Source organism: Canis lupus, chromosome 2, assembly GCF_003254725.2.
Source record: "Canis lupus dingo isolate Sandy chromosome 2, ASM325472v2, whole genome shotgun sequence".
NCBI classification, from domain to species: Eukaryota; Metazoa; Chordata; class Mammalia; order Carnivora; family Canidae; genus Canis; species Canis lupus.
Window position 1 is genome coordinate 57,219,444 of NC_064244.1, and position 18,778 is coordinate 57,238,221.

The 18,778-nt window shown below is 51.3% G+C and overlaps 1 protein-coding gene across 7 annotated transcripts in view; it reads left to right on the forward strand.

Moving 5' to 3' along the window:
* Nucleotides 1-18,778, forward strand: part of KIFC3 (kinesin family member C3) — a 37,953-nt gene that overhangs the window by 7,199 nt on the left and 11,976 nt on the right. For 4 of the 7 annotated variants that reach the window (XM_049103979.1, XM_025448266.3, XM_025448265.3 and 1 more), the window contains 4 exons: nucleotides 90-232; nucleotides 4,944-5,067; nucleotides 8,047-8,249; nucleotides 18,408-18,473. In XM_049103979.1, the coding sequence (XP_048959936.1) occupies nucleotides 90-232; nucleotides 4,944-5,067; nucleotides 8,047-8,249; nucleotides 18,408-18,473 (536 nt within the window). Of the gene's footprint in view, nucleotides 1-89; nucleotides 233-4,943; nucleotides 5,068-7,372; nucleotides 7,400-8,046; nucleotides 8,250-17,265; nucleotides 17,549-18,407; nucleotides 18,474-18,778 lie in introns of those variants that run through there. The other 3 variants (XM_025448269.3, XM_035713604.2, XM_025448270.3) reach the window with 3 other exon arrangements.

Sequence of the window (18,778 nt, forward strand, 5' to 3'; positions counted from 1 at the left end):
AGCTTTGCCACGGCCCTAGTCAGTGGTCCTGGCCACCAGCCTTCAGCCAGGGGCCTAGCATCTTACCTGCATTCTCTGTCCTGGAACAGGGCGTGGAAAAGACACCCCGATCAGCAGTGACGAGGACTCCGGAGCCCGAAGTGCAGCTCGCCCAGCCCTAGCTCAGTGTCGAGCCCTCAGTGTGGACTGGGCCGGCCCTGGGAGCCCCCACAGGCTCTACCTGACCGTACAGGTAAGCACTGGGGCCTTCAGAAAGGTGAGGGGCCGAGCCAGGCCGGTGCACCTTACTTAGCCCTCTGAGCTGCTGCAGCTGGGTCACTGGCAGGCTCTCTGGGGAAGGAGCACGGAGAGAGAGCCGGGGACCTGCCTTGTGCCTCTTTGCTAAGCTCCTCATGGCACATCTGCCCTGAGCCTGTGTGGATGGAGCAATTTGCTTTATTAGGTTATCTCCGGGAAAATCTCACAGGAGATGACAGAGACTTTTCAGCCACACCCTGGCTGAGGTGTTAAAGTCAGAAATGTGGGACCTTCACTGAGAGGCTATTAGGAAAACAGGTTTGGGGTAGCTGTTAATCCCCACTCACACTCAAGCATGTTTGTCCATGGGGCAATATTTGTATTTCCTATTTAATGTGGGAATCCAAAGCTAGACAGAGGGTTTTGCTAAAACTTTGATTCTTTCCTCTTGCAGTTATCACTAAATGACTTTCTAAAGACAAATTTACGTATATTTGTGCATTTGGTCATAGAATACATAATGTTAGTAACAATAACTATGATTTATTGAACGTGGATGTTGTACCAGGCACTGGTGCCATGTGTTATATATCTCACCTCAGTGCTCAACAATCTCAAGCCACAGTAACTGTTTTATTTGAGATGTATGCGTGAAGTAATGGAGGCTCAGAGAGGTTAAGTCACGTGCTACTGATCACACAGCAAGCCGGGATCTGCAGAGCTAAACACGACAAGCTTTCTAACATGGTGTAAAGAATCGCTCGGGCATGGAACAGTGTCTGGACACTGAACGCCTCCTATATCCCTATATCTTTAAGAAATCCACAAGAGTTAGGTGTTTATGTATTTGTCCTATGTAACCACTGAATTATATTTATACAATTTTGTTATTTATTGGTACATACTGTTTTGTGACTAGCTCTTTCCCTCAACTTAAATCTTGATTTCTTTATGCATGTCAATATACAGAGATCTACCTCATTCCTTTAAACTGCTACAAAATCATCTACTTTGGGGTTTACCATAAATCATCTAACTGGTCCCCTATTATTTCTGATTGCAATGAGCTCCTTGAATAGCTATGCATCCACTCAGCTATGGCTTGGAGCAATGTTAGGGCGCTGTACTTTTTAATGGATACATTTGTTAACATATTTATGGGCCCGGTGCTAGCCCATAACAAAGCAGAGATATAGAGCTGATATTCTGGCCGAGGTGCCAGAGAATAATCAAATGATCACAAAAGTGTGAAGGCAAAGTGGGCAAGGACATTGACACAATGACGTGGGATGAAGGACCAGAGTTATTTGGGACTGTTGCGAAGGCTCCTGCCCAAAAAAGATTGTACACGACAGGCTTACTTTGAAGGGACATGAGCAAACGGGGGGCAGGATGGAGTGCAGGAAACCCAGGTTCCCTTTGAGGGTATATCCTCCCTCATGCAGTTGAACGTTCTGGGCCCAGGCGGCATGGGGCCCCGAGTCCCGAGTCCAATCTGAACATGGCCCAGGGCTTCGTGTTGCTTCAGGGCCAGTCTTGGGCTCCAAGGCTTTTCTCGGTGCTTCTTGTGTGGTTCATGTGCAAACTGAACCAAACGGTCCTTCTTTTATCTTAGGATTTGCAAGAAAAGCAGGTCTGGTGTGGGAACAGTTAAAGAAACTGGAGAACCCATTTTTTTCCCTCTGCCTTGAGCCCTGGGTAGTTAACTTGGGAGGTGGTCAGAAACCGGCTGCCTTGAGTTGGGCGGTGGCTCTGTTCTTGCATTTTGATTATGGGGTGTTGGGTTGTGGTTGCTGCTGAGTCCTGGGGTCAGCAGATCTGCTGAGAATCTCTGAGAAGCTCCTGTCAGCAAGCAGTTTCCATGTTCGTGTCCTCCTGGGCCTTCATGAAGTTCCATTATGTTTCTAGGTGCTTCGAGGTGAGGGACGTGGGGGCTGAAGGAGGGACCCAGGCACTGTGGGGTGGCATAGTAGGCTTAGTGAACCTCCTCCCTGCCCCAGCCTCCCAAGTGTTAAAACCTGAGATGCTCCCTTGGGAAGTGCTGCAGAAATTCCCAGCCCCCCCCTCCCCGCCCTGGGGGCCCGGCTGCCCTTCCTGTGGCTTGGCCAACAGGCCAGAAATAGCATAACCTTTGCTCCGGTCGGCAATTGGAAACTTCCAGCTGCTGCCATTGCTGCCACCGCTGACAAGCCTGCTCGTGATGGTGTGGCAGTTGGTCAGAGGGTGGGGACAAAATAAAGTTGTTGGGGGGGGGGGTTGTTTCCTACATGTGAGACCTGGTGCTTGCCACCCTCCCTTCTCAAGCAGAATGTGAAGTCAAGAGAGAGAGGGAGTCAGAGATGGTGAACAATGAGGCTGCTGGTATGGCTTTTCTGTTGGGTTTGGGGTTACAAAAGTAAAAAAACAACAAGAAGGAGGAGTACAGAAATAATATAATGCTAATGGCTACCCGATATTGAGCTCTTTCTGTGCGCCAGACGCTTTGAGAACTTTGCACAAGTTCCCGAAGTTACCGTCCACACCAGCTGCATCAGGTGGCCATTATCATTTCTATTTTAAGAATGGGGAAAAAGGGCAGCACAGGTGGCTCAGCCTTCAGCCCAGGGCGTGATCCTGGAGACCCTGGATTGAGTCCCACGTCAGGCTCCCTGCATGGAGCCTGCTTTTCCCTCTGCCTCTCTCTCTCTCTCTCTCTCTCTCTCTCTCTCTCTGTGTCTCTCATGAATAAATAAATAAAATCTTAAAAAAAAAAAAGAATGGGTAAAAATGAAGCTTCAGGGAAGAAAGGTAACTCACCCAGAGCCACACAGCTCACACAAGGCATAGCCAAGGCTTCACACCCAGCCCTTTCTGACTCTACACTCAGAGCATTCTTTTATTTATTTTTTAATTTTAATTTAATTTTATTTAAATCCAATTAAGCATCATACAGTATATTATTAGTTTCAGAGGTAGAGTTCCCTGATTCATCAGGAACTGTGTGTAACATCCAGTGCTCATTAGATCACATGCCCTCCTTAATGCCCATCACCCAGTTACCCCATCCCCTCACCCCCCTCCCCTCCAGCAACCCTCCGTTTGTTTCCCAGAGTTAAAAGTCTCTCATGGTTTGTCTCCCTCTCTGATTTCATCTTATTTTATTTTTCTCTCCCTTTCTGTATGCTCCTCTGTTTTGTTTCTTAAATTCCACATGAGTGAAATCATATGATAATTGTCTTTCTCTGATCGACTTATCTCCCTTAGCATAATACCCTCTAGTTCTATCCATGTTGTTGCAAATGGCAAGATTTCATGTTTTTTGATGGCAGAGTAGTATTCCATTGTATATATATATCCCACAACTTCTTTATCCCTTCATCTGTTGATGGGCATCTGGGCTCTTTCCATATTTTGGCTGTTGTGGACATTCCTGCTATAAGCATTGGGGTGCAGGTGCCCCTTCAGATCGATATGTTTGGAACCTTTGGGTAAATACTCAGTAGTGCAATTGCTGGGTGGTAGAGTAGTTCTATTTTGAACTTCTTGAGGAACCTTCATTCTATTTTCCAGAGTGGCTGTACCAGCTTGCATTCCCACCAACAGTGTAAGGGAGTTTGCCTCTCTCAGAGTATTTGTCTTTTGTTTCAAATACAGGAGGCAAAAATGTGTCTGTAGGGGTGCCTGCCTGGCTCAGTCAGAAGAGCATGTGACTCTGGATCTCAGGGTCAGTAGTTGGAGCCCCATGTTGGGTGTAGAGATTACTTAAATAAATAAAACTTAAAAATTAAAAAAAAATGTCTATAATCCCCCTTCCCAGATTATTTTTTGTTGACCATAAAAAACAAAACAGAACACTGTAGATGGTTATAAGGCTGAAAATGCAATGCCAAGGAAAGGTTCAAAATGAAATATGAAGACTCCTTTCCCTATTTCCCACATTCTCATAGTCCGGTTTCATTTTTCCTCGCCTAAAAGTTTGAATGATGCACGTTCTCCTAACTGCTGCATCACCTCACCTCCCAGAGGAGGCCTGTTTTATTTCTCTTACTGTCAAGTGGAATTGCACTATACATGTGGTTCTGTGGCTTGCTTTGTATGTCTTTCTATGTGAGCTGCAGGTGATTTTCCCTGGGTGACTCTTTCTGTCCTTCCCCGACCCTCCCTGCCTGTCTGCTGGTCTGTTCTACCTCAGCCCCTGGTTTCTCTGTGACCAGGACATGGGGGTCAGGGGTGTAGCCTTCCCCTGGTTGTATGGATCTGTGTGCCCCGCCCTTGGCAGTTCTGAGCTGGTGCCATCTGTCGGTGGGGGCAGTCGACATCATGGGGGGAGTTACCCTGAGATTGCCATGTGCCCAGTGGGGCTGGACAGCCCTGTGAATGGTGGGACCTAAAGCAGGCAGCCCACTGCACAGGTGGCTCCAACCTCACAGAGTCTGCAGGGACAGCCCAGTGAGCTTCATGTGAGACCTTCTAGGTGCCCAAGAACTTTCTTCCCTGGTGCAGATGCCTGGCTGCTAATGGGGGCCAAGAAGACGCACTGCTGCTGTCTTGTGGGCACATTTCTTCCAGACCCCATGCCTTATTGTCCTCACCCACTCACACAGCGAGGGACGGATCCCTGGGCCCAGGGGGCTCACCAGCTCCAGGAGCACAGGATCCTTAGCCTCAAGGGGGTCCTTCCCCACTGCAGTCCCCTTCACGTGAGGATTCTGGTTGTGTCTTGGCAGCAAGCCCTGCTGGACAAGAGTCAGGGGACGAAGGAAGAGAAGCTCTCGAAGAGGCAGGCGCCGGCCCCCAGGCGGGCCCGGGAGGCCCACGAAGCCGGTGGCAGCATGAATGTAGAGAAAACAGGTAAAGGAGGTCTGCCCGCCAACCTGGAACGGCCCTTGCTAAAGCTGGCCCTGGAGGGGAGGCTGCTGTGGCATTTGAGCTGTCCTCACACACCGTCTCTTCCCCTGCAGGTGGCCCAGCCGAGTCCTGGCCACCTCGACATGGAACTCGGGGACCCCAGGCTGCCCATCCCTACTCCAGGGGTTCCCCCTTCCTGGTGATCAGAGGCTGTGGCCCTTGTGGGTTGCGGTTGAATTTTGCTGCTTTTTGTCTTTTCTCCAGTGCCTGCCAAAAGCAGGCCAAGGGTGGCAGCCTCAAAGATGCCACGACCTGTAGAGAGAGGCCTGAACCCCTCCCGTTTATCTGTGGATCCATCAGGGACCCAGAAGCTCTAGGATAGGACCTCACTCTGCTGCCCCAAGGCTGGGAGAGTGGAGTTGGTGGCTCCATTCTTCTCTGTCCAGGATGACTGGTTCTGGAAGATTCTATGGGCCCCCTGCGTGGGGTTCCCTAGCGGGAAGCCCGAGCCCCAGCAGTAGTTGAGAAAAGGCAGCCTCAAGGAACCCAAGGGGATGGCCAAGAACACTGGAAGAAGAAGCAGCTGGTCTTTGCTTGTTTGCTTCCTCCCATCACCAGGGGTTGATTTATGTTTGTGATCTTGCTGTGTGGTGAAGGAGCTACTGCGTCCTCTGGGGCTGTCCCAGAGCTGCAGTCTTCTGGCTGGCATTGGGGGGCAGGTGCCAGGGGCTGGCCGAAGTGTGGGCACATAGGCCATAGGCAGGGGTGCACCGGCCAGCCAGTCAGATCGGCTCTCCTACTTTGTGGAGAAGAGAGAGACCAGCTCCTGTCATGAGTGAGACGGAGTCTGGTTAGTGGGGCCGGGGTGCCTGAGCCTGAGTGCCCTGAGGGGCAGGGTGCAGGCAGGGTCTCTGAGGCACCATCCCTTGAGAACTTGTGCTGACTTGCCTACTACGAGGCATGCTGCCTCCTCAGCGCCAAGGCCCATTCGGTCCCTCGTCCTCACGTGCGCCTCTGGTCTCACCTGTCCCTCCTCCTTTGACCTTCCTTATTGGCTTCTTCAAGGACTCTTCTCCCTTAGCAAGTGCTCAAGTGCTCTCCAGGCCCCGTTTCAGCTCCCCTGGCTGGGCTCCTGTGCTGAGGTCAGGATGAACCCCTGTGTGGGCTCCAGGGTGTCTCAGAACCTTTTCCATGTCCTAGATGAGAAAAACTATTCCATGTCTCATCCTAGCCCTGTAGCCTCTTGGGTGACATTCATGGATTCCAGGCTCCTTTTACACAGTTGCCTCTTAGGGCAAGGACCAGTGTCCCCATTTCACAAAGGAGGACCCCAAGGGCCCCACCCTCCTGTCTCTTAAATGGCAGAACTAGCTCCGGGGACCTGGAGTCTAGTATGCTCCCCACCACACCGTGGCAGGCTGCAAAGGGCTGAGGGCCATGCTGGTCACATGCTGCTCATGGCAGCCCCGTGTGCAGGCCTGGAAGCATCCATCTGACCTCACTCTCTCTAGAACAGATAGCAAAAGCTTGGCCCACTGTGTGTGATGCGCATGCTGTGTCACATGCAGGCCACATGGCCAGGGCCCCTAGCCAGCCGGCGATGTACTGGCTCCAGCTCCCTGGAGCATCTCGAGTCGCAGCTATTCCAAGGGATTGGGAGAAAGGGAAAAGCCAGCCTGTCTGTGCTTTGCCTGCTCTCTCGAGAGCCGGACCTGAGACTTCTCAGGGTCTCCCCTGCTGCGGACAGGGCTGAGTGAGATACCCCACCCAGCCCGGAAGCTATATTTTGGCTTCTCAGAAGTCTCAGTGAGCACACTTGCTGTGTCCTGGTGGGTCGAAGTTGCCAGTAGGGTGTGTGACTTCAGGTGCAGAGTCTGGGAGCCCCCAGGAGTCCTGCCTCACAGCTGTGCCTCTGAGATGCAGTGTGGGGGCACCCAGAAGCCCGGCTGCCCTCAGAGTGGAGGCTTGGAGCTAGCAGGTGCTGCTTGTCACACTAAATTCTTGGATGCTACTTTCTGCCTCCTGGGGCTTTGGCCAGGTCTCCGTTTGGGTGACCTGGGGGGAGAGGCAAATCTCCTGCCCTTACACCCTCCCCTCTGCCCATGCCCACACACCCCAGCTCCTCACCAGCTCTGCTACTGCAGAGATGGTGACCATTCTCAGTGTCCTCCAAGCAAGCTATGACAAGCATCCCAGTCCCTATCAGCGGGTCATGGCCCTTGATTCTGTGTCTTTGTCCTTCCGTCCGTCTGTCTGTTTCTCTCCTGCTCCTGGTGACAGGACAGTGGAAGGCCGAGGGAGGAGGAGGACTCTGGCTGAGGCACCGCCCCCCCTGGTATTTATCACTTCCTCATGCCTGTGTGGTCCCTGTGCTCAGTGCAGGTGTCGGCCCTGGAGCGGGCCTGGCTGTGTTCCTGCTCACGTGCTGTGTCCGTCCCCATGTGTCCTGGTCTGCCTGTCCCTTGCATACGCACACCCTCCCCTCGCCCCTCCTCTGTGTACAGGTGACCACTCCCTGTGGAGGTCAGGGGACAGGCTGGGGAGCCTCTGCGCCTCTCTTCTGTACTCTAGAGGGGGTTTGGGGTTTAAAGAAATCATATTCTCCCAAGAATAGTGTTTTCTGGGGAGAGGACCCCAGACTCTTAATCATCTGTTGCCAGAAGCCATGTCTTTCTCAGCTATGATTTGTTGTGGCCTGGTCACGGAGAGGGGATTGCCCATCAGACTTAGGACACATGCTTTGAGGGGGTATAGGGTGAAAGTTGCTTTCCTAAGTCCCGACCAGGTGATTCTGACCCCAGAAGCTCCCCCTGGAGCCCCGCCCCCTGGCTAACCCGTGCTGCTGCTGCCCCCAGCTCTTGTCCCATCAGCTTGCATCCCCTTCCCCCCTCCCGATGGTCTGGCCTGCCATGACGAGCCCCCTCTCCGGAGCCGGGGTGGATCCTCTGCTGTCCTGCTGATTGGCCACTACTTTGCTCATAGGTGGGCGGCTCTTTGGCAGCGGGAGGTGCTCGAGCCTGGGGGGGCCGCCAGGTGTGGCCCCCATGGTGCATAGGATGGTGGAGGCCATGTCCCAGCTGCAGGAGGAGAAAGCTCGGCTACAGGAGGAGCTGGCAGCCCTTCAGGAGAGGCTGGCCCTCCAAGACAGTGACCAGCAAGCCACATCCACCCAGCTGCAGAACCAGGTACTGGGGAGGATGGGATGGGCAGAGGCTGCTGCCTACTGTGGAGCAGGTTGGAGGACACTGCTTGGGGCCCTGGGAACCAACCCACCAGGCCATCTGGCTTAATGGATGGACAGATTGAGTCTCTTCCCTTGGCTCAGGAATGCATGAGAGGGCAAGGTGGCAAGAGTCAGAGGCTTGGGTCTTCCGTCCTACTCATCCTCGTGCCCCAATCCCCGTGGTTCCCAGGGGCCAGGACCTATTTCTCCGGAAGTAATAGACTGTGTGTGTAGAATGGGAGTGAAGCGGGAAGGTACGGGATGCTTCTAGGATGCTTCTAGCCTTAAGGCTAGTACTGAGGGCACCCCATCTTATTCAGTGCCCTGGACTGGGCTGTCCAGGTAGACAAAACTGACTACGGAGGTCACCCCAGGGAAAACCAGTAGGAAAGGAGAGGCTGTATGACTGCATGTGGGAGGAAGAGCTCTCAGATCTCTGGAAGCCAGGGAGAGCCTCAGGTTTACACTGGCCAACAAGGACATGTGCAGACTGTGCTGCATGCCCCCTGGGGCTGACCACGGGCCCTCCTTCCTCCGCTGCATGTGGGCCTGAGGCCCCTGTCTGGTCCCATACCTGTAGTCAGTGTTGTCTTTTGTGTCTGTCTGACCTTCCCTACTTCCCCAAAGTCCCCCACCCTGTCTGTATATCATCTCTGCCTCAGATTCCTGCCCTCAGCTCAGGGCCCAGGGCTCTCTGCTTTTTGAAAAGCCTGCCTTCTGGTTGGGCTAAATTCTTTCTCTGGTTACTCAGCACGTGGAGCTCCTCCTGCTCGGGGGAGCTTCACTGAATACGATGACCTGTTCTCAGTTCCAGAAAGCAGTAGATTATTTTTATGCATTTAAAAAATATTTTATTTATTTGAGAGAGAGAAAGAGAGAGGGAGAGAGCATGAGCAGGGGGGGAGGGACAGAGGGAGAGGGAGAAGCAGACTCCCCACTGAGCAGGGAGCCCAATATGGGGCTGGATCCCAGGAGCCTGCGATCATGATCTGAGCTGAAGGTAGACACTTAACCGAGCTACCCAGCCACCCTACTTTTGTGCATTTTGTAAATGTAGCATTTTTTTTCTAGCTTACAGGTGTGTCCTCTTCTCAAGAACTATGTGTACTGACCACCTGCCCCTTGCTGAGTTAGGTGGGCCTCCTTGGGGGGTTGTGTTCCTAGTGCCCTGTGTCTCCCTCTGATACACTGACCACATTATTTGTTGCCTCTGCCTCCCTATCGGGCTCCTGTAGGCCCGGTGACATACTAACTTTGTCACTCTTGCCTCCTGCAGTGCCCACCTGCCTCCCTCTCTCAGACTTGCTGGGTACCTGGTATGTACTGGGCACCAGGCCAGCCCCTGGGGACGTCCAGGTGGGCAGGCATGCCCTGGCCGATGGGGGTTGTGGTCTAGGGTAGGACAGACTTTTGTTACATACACCCATGTTAAGTTAGAAGAGTAACAAGGGCTCTGCAGGTGGGCACATATACAGGGCATGAGGGCTTGTACCAGAGGCCTTTGTCAAGGACATCAGGACCTGTCAGGGAGGTTGGGACAGCCTCCTTGATAAAGAGGTGCTAGAGCTAAGGTCAGGCACCAAGCAGAGGAAGTAGGTTCTGAGTTGAGAGAATAGTCTGTGCAAAGGGACTGTGGCAGGAGGAGCAAGATGAGTATAGGGGCAGAACCAAGGTTTGGGTAGCCCTGTGGGGCTGGGACTGGTCCAGGGCTCAGCCTGCAGGACATGCCTGGTCCATGGCAAGAGCTTATCAGCAGCTCTTCTTTCCCTGACCTTCTCTAGTTTAGGCTGTCCTGGCACTCCATTTTTTGAAAAAGTTTTTTTTTTTTAATTTTTTTAAGAGCTTTACTGAAGTATATTTCACATACCATAAAATTCACCCCTTTAAGGTATTTAAGGCATACAATTTAAAGTTCTTAAGTAGATTAAGACAGGGATATAACTACCACCACCATCAAATTTCAGGACATTTTCATCACCCTAAAAAGGCCTATTTAGTTACTCCCATTTCCCCTACCGCTACAACCCCTGGCAACTAGGGATCTACTTTCTGTTTGTATGGTTTGCCTTTCCTGAGCATTTCATAGAAGTGAAATCATAACAATACGTGGCCTTTTGTGACTTTGAACAAATTAAAAAAATTTTTTATTTCATTTTTTAAAAGGATTTTTATCTATTCATTTGAGAGACAGAGGGTGAACAGGAGCTGGGAGAGGGGCAGAGGGAGAAGCAGGCTCCCTGCTGAGCAGGGAGCCCGACACACAGGGCTCTATCCCGGGACCCTGGGATCATGACATGAGCTGAAGGCAGACTCTTAACCTTTTAGGTGTCTTTGTGCCCTGGCTTTCCATACATTCCCAGCCCCTGTCCTCTCCCATCCCCGGCTCCCCTGGAGATTGGGAGAATTCAGCATGGTTCCTCATCTTTGCTCGTGTATTAACTTGGACCTTCTCACTCCTCAGAAGTTTTCTTTTCTGAAAATTTCAGAGGATGCACCTGAAGCTCTAGGTCTTTGGGCTGCTCTTCGGAGGGTCCAACACATGGGCCAGGAGCTGGGCTCAAATCCTGACTTTGGGCACTACTCAATTAGCTGTGTGACCTTGGGCTCGTTAATTACCACACTGCACCTCAGTTTCTTCATCTGTCGAATGGACATCATAGCACCTGGTGAGATGAACCCATAGCGTTGGTATTGATGCCACCCCCACTGTCTTTACTGGGAAGAGTTTTGGGATTTGGAATCACATAAATAGGATTCTAGCCCTGGTGGGGCTGCGCCCTAGCTGTGCAGCTGTAGGCAGTCACTGGCTCCCTGAGCCTTTGTTACCATTCTCTGGGTGGGGGCTGATACATGTCGCGTGGTTATTAGATCAGTCATGAGACTGGGGCGGAAAAATGGATGGCCAACCATTAAGTGCCATGCCCTGTGAGGTATCGCTTCTGTGTGCTCAGCTCTCCCGTTGGCCTCACTGTGGTGTGACCTGGATCGACCTGCCTGCTCTTCTAAGTGTTGCTCACCCAAGAAAAGAAATGGGGGCCGCTCTGCCTCACGCTTATGGTGCCTTGTTCCCAGCCTTGTCCAGACTTGCCTTCTGACGAGGTGGATGCTTTTCTGTGTTGCTCCTCCTGAAAGGCACTGTAGTCCCGGTAGTTGAGTTTAAGGGCCCTGTGGGGGTCCCCCAGACCTGAATTTCCATCCGACGTCCACTACTTAGTGGTCCAGTGACCCTGAGCAAGTTGCTTACCTAAGGAAGCTTAATCTCTTGGGAGTCTCAATTTTTCTTTCTGGAAAGTAGGTAAAATACTCGTATCTACCTCACAGAATTGGGGGGTTCAGAGTGATGATCTGAGGGAGTCCTGGTGCCCTGCTGGCAAAGCTGACTCAGTAAATGGGGCTGCCATTATCCAGGCTGGGACCTGGGCTTGTGGGGGGCTGCAGGAGTCTTTTGAGGCTTACCTACTGAGCACGCCGTGCTCCTTACGGGGAGCACTCTAGCTGTCCTAGGCCACGGAAGTCACTGGTCTTGGTCTGGCAACCAAACTGTGGCTGTCACTGGTCTGGATTACCCTCCCCAACGTTGGCAGCAGCCCCCAGCCACATCCTGGTGGCCTCAAGCTCCCCTCTCCTTTTGTGGATGTCCCTGGAGCAATGAATGGCCTCCATACCCCCCCGGGATCCTGCCACTGTGACATGTGCCCACGCTGCACTCCCCCTTTATTGCCCTGGGACCTCAAGATAGAACCTTAAAATTTTATGCTCAGAGACCACAGGCTCACAGACTAGACTGAGCCGTCAAATGTGTCTTGTTTGCCTGCTTTGTTTCTTCCTTTTAACCATTAAAAGAATTGTGATAGAACACACATACCATAAACTTGACTATCTCAGCCATTTTGAAGTGTATAGTTCAGTGGTATGACGTATATTCACACTGTTGTGCAACCATCACCACCATCCATCCCTGGAACTCTTTTCATCTTACAAACCTGAAACTGTTCCCATTAAATATTAATTTCCCCACTCCCCACTCCTCTCCCCCAGCCCCTGCCAACCCGCATTCTACTCTGTCTCTATGAATTTTGCTATTCTCGGCATTTCATTTAAGTGGAATCATAATGTTTGTCTTTTTGTGACTGGCTTATTTCACCTAGCATGAACCTTTCCAGGTTCAACCATGGTGTTACAAACAGCAGGATTTCCTTCTTTGTCCATCCAAGTCCTTTGCCCATCCTGAATTGGGTTTTTTGTGGTTGAGTTGTAGGAGCTTTTTTCTATATTCTGAGTATTAATCCCATATCAATATATGATTGGCAGGTAGTTTCTCCTATTCCATGAGTCACCTTTCTACTCTATTGATGGTGTCTTTTGATGCACAAAAAAGTTTTATTTTTATGAAGTCCAGCTTACCTATTTTGTTTTTTGTTGCCTGTGTTATTGGTGTGCCATCCAAGAAAGCACTGCCAAATCCAGGGCCATGAGGGTTTCCCTGTACGTTTTCTTCTAAGATTTTTATAGTTTAGTTTTTATGTTTAGGTCTTTGATCTATTTTGGTTAATTTTGTCTGTGGTGTAAGGCAAGGGTCTAAATTTGTTCTTTTGCATGTGGATGTCCAGTTTCCCAGCATTGTCTTTTAAAAAGACTGTCCTTTCCACATTGAATGTCTGGGCCCCCTTGTCAAAAATCAATGTGAAGGTATTTCTGGGTGGTCTATTCTATTCCATTGGTCTCTATGTCTTAAAGACATGCCAGTACTTCATTACTTTCTTTGCTATAGTTTTGTAGGAACTTTTGAAATCAGGAAATGTAAGACCTCCAACTTTCTCTTCTTTTACAAGTATGTTTTGGCTATTTGGGGTCCTTTAAGATTTCATTTGAATTTTAGGATGTTTTTTTCTATTTCTGCAAAAAAATATCTTTGGAATTTTGTTGGGGATTGCATTGAGTCTGATGCTCACTTTCGGTAATATTGACATCTTAACAATATGCCAATCCATGAATGTGGGATGTCCTTTTTTTTTAAGACTTTTATTTATTTGAGACAGACAGAATGAGCAGGGAGAGGGACAGAGAGAGAGGGAAAAGGAGGCTCCCCAATGAGCAGGCAGCTGACATGGGGCCTGATCCCAGGACCCCAGGATCATGACCTGAGCTGAAGGAAGACACTTAATTGAGCCACCAGATGCCCCAACGATGTCTTTTTATTTATGAGCATCTTCTTTGAGTCTAGCAACATTTTTTACTTTTCATGGTACACATCTTTTGCCTCTTTAAATTTACTTCTTTTTTATTTTTTTCTGATGCTATTATAAATTAAATTATTTTCTAAATTTCCTTTTTGGATCATTCATTGTTAGTGTGTAGAAGCACAACTGATTTTTTTTTTTAAAGATTTTATTTATTTATTCATGAGAGACACAGAGAGAGAGGCAGAGACACAGGCAGAGGGAGAAGCAGGCTCCACACAGGAAGCCCGATGCAGGGCCTTGATCCTGGGACTTGATCCTGGGACTCCAGGATCACGCCCTGGGCTGAAGGCAAGCACTAAACTGCTGAGCCACCCAGGCGTCCCACAACCGATTTTTTTTTTTTTTTTAAGATTTAATTTATTTATTTGAGAGAGACGGTGTGTGGAAAGGAGCAGAAGAAGATGGAGAGGGACAAGCAGATTTCATGCTGAGCACAGAGCCTGATGTAGGACTCAATCTCATGACCCTGAGATCATGACCTGAGCAAGAACCAAGAGTTGGCCACTTGACTGAGCCACCCAGGTGCCCTGAAGAACCACGATTTTTATATGTTGATTTTGTATCCCATGACTTTACTGTGTTTATTTGTTTATTTCTTCTAATTGGTCTGTTTTTTTACTAATCAGATTATTTGTCAATTTTTAAACCCTAGTTAAGGTCACATAAAAAATCTGGACTTCCCATTTTGTCAGAAAATATTGGAAGATGTGGCATCTCTGGGCTGCCATTCCATGGGGTACCTACTTCCTGGAATCTCATAGCAGCTCCTACCTCTGGCAGAAATGGGCATCCTTCCTCTGGTGCCCCAGTGGTGCCCCAGCCTCCAGCACATTTCCTGCCCCATGCCCTGCCTGACAGCCTCACTCAGAGACCCTGCTCTACCTGGCCCCTCGTGCATTCAGCATTCTTTCTACATGTGTTTGTTGAGTACCTGCTATGTACCAGCCAGTGTCCTAGGCACCCACACAAGAGACAAATATCTCTGCCTTCAGGAGCCTTCATTCTAACAATAGAACTCATTAAGTGCTTTACATATATTATCTCATTTAATCTCACTTAATCCTCCAGACATCCTCCTAGGGGTAGCCTCATTATCCCAATGAGGAAAGCAAGAGGCGTGGTGAAGTTGAGACTTTTCCATGGTTATCTAGGGGGTAGGGTAATATCTGTATTAGAAAGTTGGGCAGTCTAGCCTGAGAACCCATGTTCTCAACTGCCCCTCAGTGGCCGAAGGACTCGAACGGAAAACTTGGCAGTGGGCAGGGCAGGGTGGATGGGGCCAGACGGGCACAGTCAGTGCTCATGTAGCCAGGCATCAAATGTCTGCAAGGGGACATGTGTTGGGGATGCGATGGGGTGCTTCTGAGAGCTGCCCTCTGGCCTCTGGTTCCTTGAGGTGTCCTGGATTCCAGGACCTTGTGCTTTTTCAGCTCAGCAATGCCTTGGTCTTGCCATTGGGAGAGCCCCCTTTTTCTCAGAGGACAGCTGGTGATCAGGAGCCAGGCTTGGTGGGAGGTGGGAAGGTAGTCAGCAGGCTGTCTCCTCCGATGGGAGCAGACAGCCGAGAACACCCACCTGTGCAGGGCAGCCCCACCCTCTGCTGAGCCAGCTTCTGCTGAGAGATGTAAATGCAGGTTTGTGTCAGACAGGCTCCAGCTCCGCACTCCCACAGCGGCCCTCTGCATCGGCCCATGACCCAATTTTTTCTGGCTGACAAGGAGCCTGGGCCTGGGGAGGGATGTTGCACAATCCCAGCCCCTTCCTCGGCCCTGGGGTTGACATCAGCAGCCTGCCAGGCGCCTGCTTCTCCTTTGGCCTGGCTCTTTGCACTCACAGGTGTGCATGTTGCTCCTCTGCTGTTACTTCAAGTGTTTATTGAGTACCTCCTGTGTGCTGGGCACCTGCTGGGGCTGGGGCTTCTGAGGAGTAATAGAGAAGGTCCCTCCCCACTTTGCCTCCAATTGCAAGCACCACTGCTGACTCAAAGCTGGGGCGGATGTGTAAAGGGTAGCTGCAGGGACTCTTTCCCTCAGAAGGCCTTGATCTCTGGTCCAGTTTATCCCCAGCACCCCACTCTCTGCTCTCACCACTCCCCTCACTCTTTTTTTTTTTTTTTATAAAGATTTTATTTATTCATGAGAGACACACAGGCAGAGACATAGAGGAAGAAGCAGGTTCCATGTAGGGACCCTGATGCGGGATTCAATCCCGGGACCCCAGGATCATGACCTAGCCAAAGGCAGACATTCAACCACTGAGCCACCCAGGCACCCTGCTTTCACCACTCCTGAAGCAGAGCCTTCTGGGTGGAGGGCAGCCGTCCTGCTCCTGAGCAGCACACGTTCTCAGCCCCCAATGTAGCTGGCCTGCCGGGCGCAGTCCCCACACACCAAGGAGTGACTTGTGCCTGACTGGTCACCCTGCAGTGTTGGTGGCCTGTGTCCCCCATGCTGTCTGAGACAAGCCAGGAGATGACTGATAACTCTGACAAAAGGAGTCTTTTATAGCCTCTTCCTGAACCACCCCCCAGCCCATGCCCCTAACATGCTCCATTTTGCAACCACCTCCTATTGGGGCACCTCTCAGAGATTCCAGGCAAAGCCCAGGAGCACCCAGAGTTCTGATTGTGATGCAAGAAGGGAACAGGAGGGATCCCTGGGTGGCTCAGTGGTTTAGCGCCTGCCTTTGGCCCAGGGCGCGATCCTGGAGACCTGAGATCGAGTCCCACGTCGGGCTCCCGGTGCATGGAGCCTGCTTCTCCCTCTGCCTGTGTCTCTCTCTCTCTCTCTGTGACTATCATAAATAAATAAAAATTAAAAAAAAAAAAAAAAGAAGGGAACAGGAGCCTGGGCTGCAGGCAGCTGGTGCGCAGGTATCCTGACCCCCTGAGGAAGGCTGAAAAACTAACAGGGTTTTCATTGCATGTGGGGCTGAGCACCAGTGGCATTGGGGGCAAGCGAGGTCAGAGCACACCCAGCCCGGGGCTGAGGGAGCAGCCTGTCTAGGACACCTGTTCAGTGCAAGTGGCTCTTCCCGGGGTGATTTCCAAAGAAAGGAGGGGGGCAGGGGCATGCCAACCTTTCAAAAGGAGGTAGAACCACCTATTTCAAGATGGGGGGAATGTGAGAGGAATACGTTTTTGGAGGCTTAAAAATTGCTGAAAAGCATGAAGAATTTATCAGGCATAAGTCCACGGTCCAGAGACCTCTACTTTTTGGTGTTGCATTCACGATTTTGCTTTTGGATTTTGATTTCACTATGTTGAGGGGCCTTCCTCCAGGTCACTTAAAACTTCTGACAAACACAACTGTAATGACTCCCCAGGAGTACGTGTGTGCATTTGCTGTAACTCACCTAACCGTTCCCCTAACGCTGGGTATTCCGGTCACTCCCAGTTGCATGACTAGGAAATGAAAGGCTACCTTCTGTGAGCTGTCCCTTGCTCTGCTCTAAGGCCAGAGGAACTGAGTGCTGCTCATGCCAGGCTCTCAACAGAAGGGGGCCTGGGGTGGGCAGAGAAGTGGCACAGGCCTGGTCTGTTGGTCCATTTCCTCCCCTCACCAACTCAGAGGAGCAGAGGCCTCCTCCTGCTCTGGGAGACTGAGCTCTAAGCTGTGACACTCCCCCCCCCCCCCCCCCCCCCCCGCCCATACTGCCACAGACCATTGATGACATCTCAGCCATGTAAAATGGGGAGATTTGACACACCCCAACACCCCCACAGCTGTCCTTTCTTGAAAGGACAGAAGTCTGGAGACATGGGCCTGTGTGCTCCCAGCCACGGCCTGCAGGGAGGGCGCTGAGCTTGTCTTCTCAGGGTGGACGCTGGGCATCCAGTCCTGTGCTGCCCCTCACCTGCCTTCCTACTGGTCTGGCCTCTGCAGGCAGCAGACTTTGTTGCTGTTGCTTCCTAATAAGACCCAATGCTTCGTGGCCTGCTTGGGTCAAACCCACCTCCTAGGTCCCCACAGAGAGAGTCTGACTCTCACTGGGCTTTCTCAAGGTGATGTACAGTCAGGTACGGTCATCACAGAATGTTCTGTGACAAAACCCCTAAATATGCACTGATGACATTGGTGCCAAAGTCTTCGGTTGCATTTTGGGTTATTTCCCAAGAGGTTCCTGGAGGGGGGCTGGTGCAGAATTGGGGTCTGGAGTCTGCAGGGAGGGTGGCCAGCTGGAGGACAACTCTAGGGGAGGGTTGTTACCCTGGGATGTACACTCTCAGAACTGGCATCCTGGTGGCTTCCTCTGGCTCTGGCTGAGCCAAGCCACCCTTGCTTCCTGATGGGGTGCACACACCCTTCTCTGATGGTCCCAGCTGTCCAGCAAGGCAGACAGGGACCTGGGGGGTGGGGGGACACAGGTCCAAGACATGCCCTGGTTGCTGGTAGACCTGTCTCTATAGGCAGACTTGCCAGGCACCACTGGAATGGAAAAATCTAGGTTCTGGGCAAGGACCAATCAGGTTTCATTGTGTCTGGAGTTTATACAATTTGGGAGCCCTTTATGAAAAGGGAATATAAAATTACAAGTATGTAGACACAGGCTGTGGCAAGGGACTGTGCAAGGTGGGGGTCCTGAAGGTCAGCCTCCTGAGTCTGCCAGGGAGCTGCCTCTGGTGTGGGCACAGAGTGGTATAGAGGTCACCTCTGCTGTGCTTGCTCCCCAGACTTTGCTGAGAGCGGGACTACCTGGGTCTTGTGGTAGGAGAGGGTGCTGAAGGCCGTTGGGACAGGGCAGGTGTCTCTCACCCAGAGTCCTGGGTGTGCCCTGATGCTTGAACTGAGGGAGCATGCGGGGCTGAGAAATGAGGCCTGAGCGTGGGCCAGAAGTGAGGAACAAGGCTCACCGTGACTGTGGCTTTGTGCTGGCAGGTGGAAAACCTGAAGGAGAAGCTCATTAGCCAGGCCCAGGAAGTGAGCCGCCTTCGATCAGAGCTGGTGAGGCTCCACACTGCCATCCTAAGGTGGGGGCTGCAGGGGGGCTGGCCTGGCCTTGTGCAGACTGACCCTTCCATTTGAGGTGTGGGACCCCATCCCTCCAGAGCCCTCGAGTCCAGCCCAGCAGATGCCATTGGGCCTGAGAGATGCTCCCCAAATACTTGTCACCACTCACTAGGCCTTCAGAGGTCGTGTGACCCCCAAAGGGAGGGAGGTTAATTCTCATCTGCCGATGTAAAACAGGAGTGTGAACTCTGTGTATAAATATGACTTTCTTGTTACTTTCACACTCGGGAAAATAGCAT